Raw genomic sequence first — 14,353 nt, 5'->3', positions numbered from 1 at the left:
TGCCCCTCCCCTGCTTGTGTTGTGTCTCTGTCTCTCAAAAATAAATAAACACTCTTTTAAAATTAAAAAAAAAAAAAAAGAATCTCCAGATTAAAAACATAAATGTGCTATTTTTATCCAAAAGATGCTCAATATGAAAAATGCAAAGTGTCTGTTACTCCAAAATCAAACTACTGATGCCCACTTTCAGTTCCAGAACGTCATTTTATTTTCATTTTTCTACCTATTTGGTTTCATCACGCAAGACTGGTATGTGTGGCCTTGTGGGCCACCTGCCCTTTCCCTCCTCTCCCCCCCCCCCCCCCCCCCCAAGGAAGCAGCTCTCTCAGGTGGGCAGGGAGAGCCGCAACTCCATCCACCGGGCACTGAAGCTAAGAAGTTCATTTTTAGGGAAGAAGTTGCCCAATTGACAATTTCACCAACGTTCCTCTTCTAAAGTACCAAACACCTATTTTTTATGCGTTATTTAAACAGAAGCCAAATGAATCCACATCTCAAAAATGGTGACTTTTTTCCATCCGGTCGTTAATGCCCGACACCTATTTTTAAATAGATTGCCGATTTTTTCAACCGAGGTAAGATTTACATATGGTGACACCCACAATCTAGCAAATTCTGTAACGACCTTGGAACCAACACCCCAATCTAGTTCCAGGACCGAAAGACTTGACTTGTGCCCCCCCCAACACACACACGCCCCCATTACAAATGCAGTCGGGTCAGAGTTTTTAAAAATAATAATAAAGAGGGGGCGCCTGCCTGGCTCAGTTGATCTCAGGGTCCTGAGTTCGAGCCCCAGCACCCAATCTCTTGGGTGCAGAGATTACAAATAAAATCCGCAAAAAAAAAAGTTATAATCCTAAAGAGGGATAACACCGAATCCTGTGGCCACTCCCCACCCGGGAAACATCACTCCGCTTTGCCACGCTCTGCACTGGGGTCTCAAGTTGTTAACCGGGAACTCTCGGGCCAAGGCCGAAACTCCGCCACCGCGCGCCTTTTACGGAGGGAATCCTCTGGGGCTTCTCCCGCACATCCACCCGGCCCTGGCTCCCCGCGCCCCGCCAACAGCGGACCCTGGGCCGGGTGAGCCCGCGGCGGCGAAGGGGCGACCCCTGTCCCGCTGGACTCACCTGTTTGAAGCAGAAAGGCATGGTGAGCACACTGACCCCTACTATGCTGTTCACTATGTTGGTGATCAGCCCCCAGTTGGAGGCGGCGGCCGCCGTCATAGCGCGGTGTCTAGGGCCCGGGGGCCCCGGTCCCAGGCGCTGGACGACCGCAGGATGCGAGACCCCGAGGGGAACGGGGGCTGCCTGGAGGCGGCGGCCTCACGGGAAGGCGGCAGGGACAGTCAACCTCCAGACCTCGCCAGGCTTTCCGGCTGCCTCATGGCATCGCCCCCCTCCCCCACTAGCTCTCGGGGCCGCCTCCGGGTCCCCGCGCCCACACGCGGAAGAGTAGCCAGGCACCAGCCAGGGACACCTCAGCCCGACTTCACGGCCGCCTCTGCGAGAACACTTCCGCCTTCCGCAGCCTCCTCTGCCCGGAAGTGACGGCAGGAGGCGGGCTCTGAGGGGCGAGCACCAATGAAAGGCGGGCCTGGAAGGGCAGGCGGTGTCTTGCGATGCTGGCGTGGAGGAAGAATCGACGTGGCCTGGTGGGGCGGGCCTCGGCGGATCGTGAGCCAATGAGAAGTGGGTGCGGGCTTCCGGGGCGGGGCCTGGGGCCTGCGGTCGGCGGGTTGCAGGCGGGGCCTGCCGTCGGCGGGTTGCAGGCGGGGCCTGCAGTGTTCGGGGTGAGGGTCCGCATCCGACCGGAGCTTCAAGCCGCTTTTCCCGCGGATCCGGTTTCTTGAGCCTCGCCTTGCAGGGGCTGGAGGACAAGGTCAGTGGCGGTCAAGAGAGAAAGGGCAGCGCGGCGCCTTTCGGGGAAGAGCGGGGCTTGGGGGGTTCAGTTTCAGCGATTACACTTTGGGACCGATTTCGGGGCGTGTGCTGGGTACCCCGGCCGCGGGGACCGGGGCTTAAGTGTTGGAGCTGAACACCGAACCAGTGTGGAGGAGCTAGCACCTCCGTTTTACGAGTGACACGCGGAGGCACAGAGAGGTTTGGTGGACGCACAGCTGGTAGGAGAGGGCGTGGGGATCTGCTTCCTGGGCCGGCGCCCTTTAGCACTACACGCGGATCAGTGCAAAGAGAGAAGCTAACATTGTAAAAGGAGCAGAGGAAATACTGTGAGAGGACAAGAGAGGTAGAGACCAATAGGACTCCTGAAATCTAGGCGGGCTTCAAGAAGGAGGTAGCTTCTAGGCCTGGCCTTGAGGGACAAACAGGAATGGAAGACTAAGGGAGAGAATGGAGAGAGGCCCTGAGACATCTGTGAATTCCTGGCACCTGGCGATGCTCACTATGTGTCTGCTGACTGGATGCATAGAGACAGGAGGGCTGGGAAGGACCTTCTCAGGAGGAAGCAAGAAAATCCAAGCAAGGTGGAGCTGTGCACAGGAAGAGTTACCAGCTGCTGGGAGAGGATATAAGGCGACCGCGTTTGTGGACACACCAAGGACCTTCTGTCCTAGAGCAGAAGCTGATTCTTCAGCTGCACGCAGGGCAGCCACTAGATAAGGCTCTCCCCCCGCCCCACCCCACCCCAGACACGAGAGGAAGAAGAGGGAATACCGGGTAAAGAGTACTTAAATTCAAAGTCAAAACAGGAAATGCCATTTATTTTCCTTTATAGAAATCATACATACATTCTATAACCTTTTTATTACTTACGTAATTTTTGTGAGATGTTAGCATGCAAGATAGGATATGAAACTCAAATGTGTGTTTTCACAGAGAGTGATAAATACTCATGACCCCACCGTTCGGCTTTAAGACAGAATACTAACTTAGAGACTCCCTTTGGCCCCTTCCTGTCCACTTCCCAGCTGTGGACACAGCTTTTCGGGATCATCACTATCCAGATTTTATCATTTCATTACTTTTCCTTTTTTTCAATAGGCTTCATGCCAGGCACAGAGCCCGACACAGGACTTGAACTCACCACCTTGAGATCAAGATCTGAGCTGAGGGGCGCCTGGGTGGCTCAGTTGGTTAAGCGTCCGACTTTGGCTCAGGTCATGATCTCACGGTTCCTGGGTTCGAGCCCCACATCGGGCTCTGGGCTGACAGCTCAGAGCCTGCAGCCTGCTTCAGATTTTGTGTCTCCCTCTCTCTCTCTCTCTCTCTCTGCCCCTCCCCTGCTTGTGCTCTGTCTCTCTCTCTGTCAAAAATAAACATTAAAAAAAAAAAAAAGATCTGGGCTGAGATCAAGAGTTAGATGCTTACCCTACTGAGCCACCCAGGCACCCCCTCATTACTTTCCTTTAAAGGTTTACCACATATGGATATATCCCTAAACAATTACTGGGAAGTTTACTATTTGTCTCTTAATATTCATTTTTTCTGTCTCCCAAATTTCGCCAGCACATACGGCTGCCTAGGATAAAGAACGCACTTCCCAGCCTCCCTCGTGTCTGGTGACGCCTCATCCTACTGATTGTAACATAGAGGTCACGGGCGGAAGCCGGCTCGGGCCATGCGGACCGTGGCAGGAGTGGAACAGCCAGCTGCAAGGAGCCTGGATCCCTGGACAACATGAGATGGCAGAGCCATCATCCCAGCCCCTGACTGCCTCCTCCACACTGCTCCACGGAGTGGAGACAAACCTCCCGTTTAAGCCATTGCTACTTTGGACTCCGTTGCATGAAGCCCAAGTTGTAGCCTAATTCAGCAGCGTACGGGGGTAGAGCATTTGGGCCTTTTTGATGTTTCTACTCGTGGACTCACATGTGTGTATTCTTCTGTAACTTCCCTTTTGACTCAACCGTTGGCAAGATTCACCATCATACTGCTGCTCTGAATCATTCCTTCTTGCTGCTCTATGGAAGTCTACTGTTCAGATAGCCCAGAATACATGTGTTTATGCTCCTGCTGAGGGCACCTCACTTGTTTCCAGTTATTTGCCATTATAAACAGTGATACAGTGACGGTATTGTCTCTTTCCTCTGTTAGAGTTTCTCTAGAGCAGGTACCTACGAGGGGAATTGTAGATTGAAGAGTATGCGAGCCTTCGATGTTCCTAGATATGGCCGAACTGCTTATACTGTACTTCAAAGTACTTACAAGAGTTCTTGCGAGTTTACATCGGAGGCTGGAAAACTTTCCTGCAAAGAGTCAGGTAGCAGATGATGTGTTCTGCTTTGCAAGCCATGTGGACTCTATCCCAACCATTCAGTTCTGCTGTCGTAGCTCAAAAGCAGCGCTAGCCAATACGTAAACAGAGAAGTGTGTCTGTGTTCCAATAAAACTTTATTTACAAAAATATTGGCCGGCCCCATTTGGCCTGAGGGCCGTGCATTGCGCTCCCCTGCTCTGAATTGTCACCATCACTTGGTATCCTCAATGTGGTCAGTCTGGTGACTAAAATGAAATCTTCCTGTGGTTTTAATTTGTTCTCCTTACTTGTAGGTCAACCACCTACTCGTATTTTTTATCGTCCATTCGTATTTCTTCTGTGGAATGCCTGGTCCTTTTGACCCATTCTTCTAATTAGCTTATGAATTTTGAGAAGTTCTTTCTATGTGCTTGATAACTAACCCTATGTCCCTCATACTGGGCCTGTCTGATGTCTTCTCATTGTATTAGTTCTCCATTGCTTTTGTAGCAAATCACCGTAAACCTATCAGTTTACCCAACACAAATACCTTATCTTACGGTTCTGTAGGTCAGAAGTCCAGTATGGGTCTCAGCAACCGAAGTCAGGGCCTGGGCAGGCCACCCCCTTTCCGGAAGCCCTAGGGGAAAATCAGTTTCCTGCTCCTGAACGCCCACAGAATTCACTTCCTTAGAGTGGTAGGCCCAATAGCCCTGTTTTCTTGCCAGCTGTAAACGGAGGGCCGTCCCCAGGTTCTAGAGGCCACCTCATGGTCCCCTTCCTCCACTCTCAGAGCTTCAACGGAGGGAGGGGTCAACTCCCCCTCAATGTGCATTTCTCTGACCCAGCCAGGAAAAGTTTTCCCGTTGTAAGGAGTCACATGATTAGATTGAGCTCATCAGATAACCCCGGATAATTTTCCCATCTCAAGGCCTATTACCCTAGTCCCTTTCTACCAAGTCCCCTGGGCCAGATGAGCCCATTCACAGGTTCCAGGGGTTAAGGGGTGCACATCTTTGGGGAGGCCTTTGTGCCTACTACACTCATTGCGAGATTTAAGTTACGTTTCTCTGGCAGGAATATCTTAGAAGTGATGACCTGTTTTCACTGAATCCTAGCGGGTGCTGCAAGACTTTGCTTTGTCCAATCACGGACGATGTTCTCTTTGATGGCCTGATTAGGTAGGCTTCTCCACCGTAAAGTTACCTCTCTCTCGTTTGTAATTAATGAGTGCTTTGGGGGCAGGTAATTCGAAACTAAATATCCCGGTCCCTATCAAACTTCCAATTTATCAACTGATCGATATCCGTGCAGACTCGTGGTTTCCTATTTTATTCAGTGGGTCGTAATCCGTGACTATCACTGGTTTTCTTCCCCGTGTTCTAGTTTATCCCAGATCTGCACTGTCCCTCGGTGTGTCCTCGTCATGATCTGAGGACTTTTGCTTTCTTGCTCAGTAAGATGTCCCCGGCTCATCTCGTACTTCTCCTGCAATTAGTCATTTCTCCAAGGATCCCCGATTCTTTCCGATGGAGAATGGTAATAGAAGCAAAGATCTGGGCCCCGGGTGTGCGCTCAGCCGTGGGATGTCCCTGCTCCCGGGCCACTCAGTGACAGAGCTCGGAGGTCTGGGGGCATACACCACACGCTCACGGCCAGACTTCCGCGTAAGCCCATCTGTGCGTGTTAAAAGCCACGAGTTCGTGGCAGGACCTCCAAACGCCCGTGGAGGTCCAGGGCCATAGTGTTCATTCTAGAAGACCCCTTCGGCATTAGCAACTCCCTGGCTTACGCCCGCCCACGTCCTTCGGGCTCCAATCCCCTGCCCCCACCTGGATCCCCTCCCCATCCACGTCAGTGCTGGGTGGCCTCCCCACCATCCAATCCCTGCTGGCACAGACACCCAGCTCATCCTGCCCCACCTGAAGTTTTCAGGACGGAAGTGAAAGCCAGTGGCCATTTTTGACCCTGTGCCCCCTCCACACTCACCTCCCACACGTGAGATCAATCACCAGAACAGACAGGGTGCCGATGTCCCGTGGGAGACCTCTGTGGCTTCTCCAACACAAAGGCTGTGTGACCTCAGGCACATTCGTGAACCTCTCTGAGCCTGCTCTGGGGCACCCACCGCTGAAGTGGCAGCTCTAAGGGCAGCAAGTTTCCATAAGTTTGCTAGAGACGACAGCTGTGGGCGCCACCTAAGGAAGGAAGAGACCACACATGGGTGGGGAGAGGGGGTGCTGACCCTGTCCGTGGTGAGGTGAGGATCCTTCTTCTCCCCTGCTAGGCAGGGGCTGCTGCTTTGCCAGGGGTGAGTCTGTCTCACCCCATTCCCCTCCAGATCCCCCCGCCTCAACCATCACCGAAGAAATGCGGGGGCCCAGCCTGGGCTCAGTCCACATGGGAACCGCAGCCACTTCTGAGAAGGGCTCTAGGGGAGCCGGTGGCAGGCAGAGCCCGGGCCAGGGAGCAGGATCTGTCCTGTGTGTGAGTGGAAATGGAGCCGATGACCCCACCTGTACACGTCCAGGGAGGGCTGGCCCCTTCTCTCCCAGAGAGCATCTTTATCAGGCAATTCTCTGCTTTTTCATCTGGGTCTCCAGCTTCCAAACTGGAGGCATGATGGGAGGCCAAGATAGCCCCTCGGAAATGAGTGTCAAGGACCCCGGTGGGGCTGGGGGGGGGGGGAGGAGCCTGGGCTATGTGGGCGTCAGGGAAGCTTGCATGGGGCCTGGCAGGCAGGGGTTACATGCTCACTCCAGCCCAGTGACCGCACTGTCCAGAAACGAGTTTCCATCCCCCTTTCTGGTTGGTGCTCCCCCAGTCAGACCGCCTGCATCAGAGCAGGGCCTCGAGGCTACCCCAAATCCAGGGACGTGTCTGGGGGGGAAGCCCAGGGCCTGGTGGCTCCGTCCCTGCCTCCCGCTGTTTATACAACCCCACAGCCGTAAACCTGACAACAGGTCCGGAACACAGGAATAGATCTCATTTAGCATCCCCTAGATGGGTCGCCACTGGAACCCACCAACCCCCTACCACAGCCAGACACGCCGAGGGCCACGTCACAGGGGTAGCGACCACATGAAATGCCAGCTGCGCAGGGAGTCTCAGGATGCAACCCCCCAACACACGCACTTGGCCTTGGCTTCTTGGGTGGGGGCAGGGCTGGGGGCAGTCAGGCCTCGATGAGGTTGGAGAAGCCAATCGAATCTGGTCCCTTCCACCAGCCCTGAGTGTTTGTCCACATACTCTCCTCCGACTGTTTCACTGGCCCCCTTGGGAGGGGAGGGGAGACCCAGGCTGGCCCTAGCGTGGACACATGCCCTCCTCCTCTGTCAGGATCCCCAGCTTGGAGCTACCTGGGGCCAAGATGGGGTTGGGTGCAGGGGGCTGGGTGGGCTAGGCGGGCCCAGCTTTGGGGGCCCGTCCTTGGGCCCAGATCCAGAAGCCACTACCCAAGGGTTTTTCCCAGGCCTTAGACTGTGGTCACCCCCTGGTGGCTCAGATACAGGGAGGGGGGCTACGGGTCGAGGCTCAGGCTGTGCTGAGCAGGCTGGGCTCCCGGGGGCTGCTCTGGACCCCTGTGCTTGGCAGGCCTGGGAGAGCCGGGAGTGGGGGCACAGCAGCAAGGTCTGCCCTGGGTCTGGACGCTGATCACTCTGCCTCCAGAGACCTCTCACTGGAGAGGGGCTGGGGAGGGGCACCCCATCTCCTCGGAGCCTGGCTCCTGCCGCACCTCCCCGGCTCTGCCGTCCCCACCCCTGGCCGCCTTAGCTGCCCAAGCCAGCTGCAACTCATGCTGGGCTGGGTTCACACACCACCTGATTGGCCACACTCGCCCTGGAGAACCCCGGGGATTTGCCTGATGGAAGCGTGTGCAGAGGAGAAACCTGCCTAATTCCAGCAGATGCCTGCAGGTGAAGAGGGTGGGGAGCCCACCACGGACCCCGGACCCCTCGCCTTCTCCCCCTCAGCTCTGACCTCTGCTGCTTCCCGCCGCCCCGCAGGTGGCCACTCTGATCCTGGAGCCCCAGACTCTGTCCTGCCCTTGGGGGGACCCTTGGCAGGAGCCTAGCCTTCTCCAGCCTCTCCTCCTTCCCTCTGCCCTTCTCTGCAGCATCCGCCGGCCCCAGCGCGCATCGGTCCCGTGGATGGATGGGGTCCCTGCCTGGGCTCCCCTCATGCAAAAGCACCCTGGCGATCAGAGGCCCCAGAGCCCTTTTGCCCAGGGAGAGGAGCTCACAGGGCTCTCTTCTCCGGGAGCAAATTCTAGAACTAGAGTGCTCACGCCAGGGGCGTCCACAATGGCAGCCTCCCGTGTTCTCAGAGCTTTCTCGCCCGCGCTGCTCATTTCCAGGTGCACGGCGTCTGCTCCAGTGGGTGGTCTGGGCAGGCGGCAGGGGCTGCGGTGACGGGAGCTCAGCCCTGGGACTGATGTATGGAGGCAGCCCCTCTAGACTGCTTGGGGGTCCGAGGCCATCACTGCATGGTGGCCCACAGTCTTCGCGGGGGGAGAGGTGGGGACAGGCCTGGTCAGGACAGCACAGGGGCCGGGGACCCACCTGCCTCGCTATCCCCCCCCCCCCCCCAGCACAGGTACACCGGGCAAACAGGACCCTTCCCTCTCAGCTGCTGGACGGCAGAAATGAAAGTCCCCTCAAAACCTCTCATTCCTTCCAGTGCCCCAAGAGTGGAAATGATGCTGCTCCTGGACTCGGGACTTCTGTCTGGCTCTGGGTTCAGCGGTGGCAGGACCCTGGGTAAGTCACGCCCTCTCTGGCGGCCTCAGCTTCCTCACCGCTAGAAAGGCCATCAGATTAGAAGGTCCGTGCGCTGGGAGCCACCCGGCAGCTCACGCTCAGTGTCCCATCCCGGTTCGCCCAGGCGCCTGGGTGGCTTTGCAGACAAGCCCACAGCCCTGCCATCAGACTCCCTCCCTCCCCTCTGAGTGACGCACGGTGCTGGCCCTTCCCAGAGGCCCCATCCACGGGGCCTGCCGCCCGGCCCGCGGTCGTCAGTACCCACTGGCAGCTGACTCTGGGCTAAGTGTGCCTCGAAGTGGCCCTCTGACCTGCATCCACGCCCCCCTTTCCTTACTAGCAGCGTTCCTGTCATTGCCCACAGAGGGCAACCAGCTACAAGATTACTCTTCCCTTTTTCCCTTTGCGGCCAGACGTGCTCATGCGACTAAGATCTCACCCACGTTAGCTGAAGGGTTGAGCAGATTTCAGGAAAGGCTTCTCAATAGTCCTTTTTACCTCCCCCCTCCTCCCTCATCCTGCTGCCTGGAATGCAGACGTGATGGCTGGAACTCCCGCAGCTACAATGGGGCCATCCTTGGCTTCTCCCTTTCAACACATCTCTCCCATCCAGTCTGTCGGGAAACCTTGCTGAATCCATGTTCAGACGGTCTCACTTTGGACCACCTCTCACCACTGTCTCTGTTTCCACCACGATCCCGGCTACCATCATCCGTCTCTCTCCTGGGTCCCTACAAGGTTCCCCTCGCTAAGGAGCTGCTACCCTGGCCTCCCCACAGTCTGCTCTCCGCACAGCGGCCAGAAGGTCTGACCTTACCTGCTTCTGTTCAACCCCTTCGCACTCAGAGAAAAGCCTAGGCTCTCACTGAGCCCACACGGTCAGCGCCCCACCATCCCCTTTCCTCACTGTTCCCTTGCAGCCACACTTCTCCTGCCGGGGACACCCCCCCCCCCGCCCCCCGCCCCCCAGGCCTTCGCCCTGGCTGTCGCCTCCGCCTGGAGCATGTCCTCAGATACCCCTAGGCTCTCTTCTCTACCCCCACGCTTCTATCCATTCCTTGCCTCCCTGGAGGCCATTCTGCTCATCCTACTTAAAATGGCAGCGGCCATTTAAGGGCCCTCTGCCGAGCCCTGGGTCATCCCACGGAACCTCCCGCCTTCTGACACACCCTTTAATTTACTACTATTTATCGTCGTAGTAGGGGTATCGTAGAAGTATCATAGAAGTCTGCCAGCTTCCAGACCATCTCGCCTACTAAAGGGCAAACTCTATAGCCATTTGCTGAGAAACGTATGATGCTCGGACCCCGAGGAGGGAGGCCGCGGGAGGCGGGCACTGCCCAGCTCGGGGCCACCCACCACTGGCAGAGCCTCTGGTGTTGAAGCCACTTGTTTTGGGTCTCCGGATAGAGGCAGCCAACAGCAACCCGTTAGCCGCTCCACTTTACAGATGGGGAAATTGAGGCTCAGAGAGGCAGAGCAGTTTGTCCGAGGCCACATCACTCCTGAGTGTGGGGCTGAGATGTCGGACGCATTGTTGTGGCTCCGGGGTCCCCTGCACCCCAGGGCTGTTCGCCTCTGCCCCCTGCTGAGCTGAGGGCAGTTTCTTCCTGCTGATGCTGGAGTCCAGCACAGCGCCTGTGGGACTAACCCATGGGGACACTTCAGGACACGTTAGGAGAAAGAGGGTACAATGAACACTATGACGCACGCTAGACCTGACCCCTGGCCGCAAGCTTTAGGAGCCTCGTGTGGCCCTCACGGGGCCCCCCTTTCCCTAGCGTGACCGGGTCCGGTCCAGCGGCTAGTAGAGGTGCGTCCCCAGTCCCATCAGGTGTGGCCAGGCTGAGGAGGAGGGACAGCGTGAGCCCTGTGAAGTTCCCCAAAGCTGCAGATTGTAGTCCTGGTCTGTAGGAGGAGACTCCCCCGAACCTCATTATCATCTTGTAATTAGAAGGGTTGTTGAGATTCAGCGAGATGAAAAACCTGCCTCTGTCCGTCCACATGCTTTTCCCTTTCCCGAAAATTCCAGGCCCGAGGGTGGCGCCGCCTGGATGCACAGGTGCACAACGCCCGCCCCGGACGAGGGAGCCGCGTGCACGAGCCGCGGGCGCGCTCTCCGCTCTGCGAGTGTGGGCCGGGTCCTCCCTGCAGGTCCCGGGGGAAGTCACAGGTCGTGCCCCTTCCTGTCAGGGCAGGAGGCAGGCCTGGGGGCACAGGAAAGGCGGGGGTGACTTCCGAGCACGTTCTCCACCTGATTTCATTCTCCCGAAACACCAAACGGGTCAAGAGCTGGCGCTTGACCCCAGGCACCTGACCCGTAACCACCAGGCCACACAGCTGCCCCCGTCTGCTCTGGGCCTCAGTCCTCCCTAAGCCGGGACGGCCAGGATGTCCCGTGGCCGCATTCTGCCCAGCCTCAGCCCCGTAGTTTGGGACAAAGCCGGGCTGAGACCCCCGCACTGCTTTCTACCCCAGGGACCCTCTGCCAGGCAGGCCGGCGAGGGGGCACAAAGCCTCACGCCTGCTCCCCAGGCTGTGTCTAGGGAGGGGTGTTCTGGCAGCAGATGGGTGGTCCCCAGGCTAGCCAGGGTGAGATCCCCCGAGGCTCTGAGAGAGAGGAGGGAGAGGTGTGGCCTGCAAGGGCCCTAGTCTGGCACCTCCTGGTCCTGGGGGCCCCCTGCCTGCCTTCCTCTCCAGCCCCGTAGGTGGGAGCCGCCCTGTCCACACTGGCCCACCTGGGCCAGCCTCCGAAGTGGGGAGACCTCCCCAGAACTGACCCTCCCCCAGGGCAGCCACCCAGGGATCAAAGAGGTGTCACTGTCCCCCCTGAAAGGTGTGCCCCAAGTAGGGTTTGTCCAAATACCACAAAGCCCGGGAACCCTGCCCAAGGTGACTCACAGTGGAGGAGGGGCGACCCTGGAAAGTCACATGGTCCTGCCTCTCCAGGGACATCCCCCTCCTGGGAAAGGTTTCCCTTGCCCTCAGGATACCCGAGCTCCTCCAGGTGGCCCCAGTGGACCCCGAGTGATAGATTACTGACTTCTCTCTGCAGGTTGGAGGATGAGGCTGGGGGGGGGGAGGGGGGAGGGAGACACAGCTGGGAGCCCTGGGGCACAGTTGGGCTGTATCCAGGCTCCCCATCCAGCAGCTGCAGCCCCCCAGGCTCCCCATACCCGTGGCTGCCCCACAGTTGAGCAGGACAGTGGCCACGGGGAGGTATGCAGGAATGCGACATGCCCAGACGAGGGAGGGACAGAGCTTCTGAGAGCGTCCCCAGCTGTGCAGAGGCCAGGGCAGATGGAACCCAGGTAATTAGAGCCTGTGACAGCCTAGGGGAGAGGGAGACAGGGAGCACGGGTGGGGGGTGTAGGACAGGCTGTCCCTGGGGGCCTAGGGGACCTGGGGGGGTGGAGGAGGGATGGGGCCCGGTTCAGGTGGGGGGGGCACTTCAGGGGCATGGGAGGGCGGGGCCTGGACAGGCCCTCTGTGTGAATCCTCAGGTCCCTCCCGTGGCAGGCTGTGGTCTGTGCCTCTGACCTGCCGCAGGACCCCCGCCCGCGTGGGGGGAGGTGGCTCAGTCCTCCTCTCCGACACAAACGGCTCAGAAGGACGGCACGTTCCAAACAAGGTTCAAATCCTCTCCCCCAACATCCAGCCAGCAGTCTGGACCAGGGACTTCACTGAAATGCAGTGCTAACCACACCCCCTCCCGAGACTGAGGCAGGAAGTTGAGTGTCACAAAGGGCCTGGTACACAGCAGGTGCTTAATCGACAAGGACCCCCGCTCGCTCCCTGCACTGCCCACCCCTTCCTCTGCAAGTGGCCACAGCGGGCCCCGCTTCTAACTCTGCCAGGGAAAGACCATCCTCCACTTGCTGGAGCGTTGGTGGCTCACGGGCGCCCTGGGGATGCAGAGGGCGGTCACAGCACCTGCCATGTCGTGTGTCCAAGGTCGAGCAGCAGGAGTGTTCCGGACGCGGCCACCATCACTGCCACCTGGTGTCACTGTCGTTGTTGGGTGCCCAGATGAACACAGAAGAAGTTTTCATATAACACGGGTGGGTTCGTGAAATCCCAGGCCGGGGGGTGGTGGTGCTGAGGCCAAGTTCAGGCACCCATGGCACAGCCAGGGCCCTGCCAAGGTCAGGACTAGTAACAAAGGTCCCCCAGACTCGGACTCCCGGCCCAAGCCCCTCCAGCTGTCCTCACCCTCCTGGTGCAGAAGGCGGGTGGTCCCACCCACCTGGGGGTGTGTCTGGGAAAAAGAGGACCCCTCCTCTTCCCCCCATGCTGTGCAGGCCTAGGTGTGGTCACCAGCCTGGTTCAACGGGCAGGGGGGTCAGGGTGCCCACCCTTTTATAGGGCGCGGTCCAGCCCTGTGCCTGTCCACTCCACGCCGATGGCTAGTTACCCTGGGCTGGGCATTCTGGGGGCCTGGCGGTGAGGCCCAAGCGGGCGAGTAGCCCCCGGCTCTCCTGGGGACGACAGTCACAGCATGCGGCCGCAGGAAGCTTCCCCCACCCTTCCTGGGGGCCCCCAGCCTCTAATGGGGGGAGGATATTAAAAGAGGCCCTTTGTGTGGTAATCTCCTCCCTGGGGGCTGAGCCACAAGGTCACCTCAGTTTCTCAGCTGACGAGGGATGGAAGTCACTAGAATTCAAGCCTGTGGATGGGTGTCACCCCAACAGGTGGCTCCTGAGAGGTGCCCAGACCAGGACTTCCTAATGCTCCCCCCACCCCCAGGCCAGGCCTGTCATCTGTGGGACCTAGTACATACCCTGTGGGGCCCGGCACAAAACGAGAACATGTGCCCCGTTCAAAAGGCTGGGAAAATGCCCCAAAATGTATGAGAGCATGAGATGAGCTTCCTCTTCCTCCGTGGTTCCCCATTTGTCATGGTGTTTTTATTTATTTATTTTTTTTTTATTTTTAAATTTATTTTTAATGTTTTTATTTATTTTTGAGACAGAGACGGAGGCAGAGCATGAGCAGGGGAGGGGCAGAGAAAGAGGGAGACACAGAATCCGAAGCAGGCTCTAGGCTCCGAGCTGTCGGCACAGAACCCGACGTGGGGCTCGAACTCACGAACCGTGAGATCGTGACCTGAGCCGAAGTCGGACACCCAACCGACGGAGCCCCCCAGGCGCCCCTGTCATGGTGTTTTTAATGGCCATTTAATGTCATTCCAGTAAAGAAAAGTGCAAAGTAATGGCACACGTTGTCCCGGTCACCGTCATGCTGGGCGATGCCAGGCTGCACCCTAAATACAGACAGAAGCACTGAGGTCGCTCAGTCCGCACAGGGCCGCCGGCACAGGCTCCTGGGTTTGGTTATTAGCAAGAGAGCGCAGACTATCTCCGTCCGGGAAGCAGGAAGCCGGTGGGGGA

General features: G+C 57.7%; 1 protein-coding gene and 1 long non-coding RNA gene across 2 annotated transcripts in view; one reads left to right on the top strand and one right to left on the bottom strand.

Annotated features, from left to right (window-relative positions):
* SLC38A10 (solute carrier family 38 member 10) overlaps nucleotides 1–1,541 on the bottom strand; it is a 46,475-nt gene extending 44,934 nt beyond the window's left edge. The window contains 1 exon segment of the mRNA XM_053892282.1: nucleotides 1,134–1,541. Coding sequence (XP_053748257.1) covers nucleotides 1,134–1,232 — 99 coding nt within the window. The 5' untranslated portion in view covers nucleotides 1,233–1,541.
* A 217-nt stretch (nucleotides 1,542–1,758) lies between these two features.
* LOC109276789 (uncharacterized) lies at nucleotides 1,759–4,036 on the top strand. Its single transcript, XR_002084838.2, has 2 exons — nucleotides 1,759–1,887; nucleotides 3,474–4,036. It is a non-coding gene; the product is annotated as an uncharacterized LOC109276789 (long non-coding RNA).
* The last annotated feature ends 10,317 nt before the right edge of the window (nucleotides 4,037–14,353 follow it).

The sequence above is a fragment of the Panthera pardus genome, unplaced genomic scaffold, assembly GCF_024362965.1.
Source record: "Panthera pardus isolate Hobbes unplaced genomic scaffold, ASM2436296v1 HiC_scaffold_3, whole genome shotgun sequence".
Taxonomy (NCBI): domain Eukaryota; kingdom Metazoa; phylum Chordata; class Mammalia; order Carnivora; family Felidae; genus Panthera; species Panthera pardus.
Note: the sequence above shows the minus strand (reverse complement) of the source record. Positions and strands in the feature narration are given on the sequence as shown.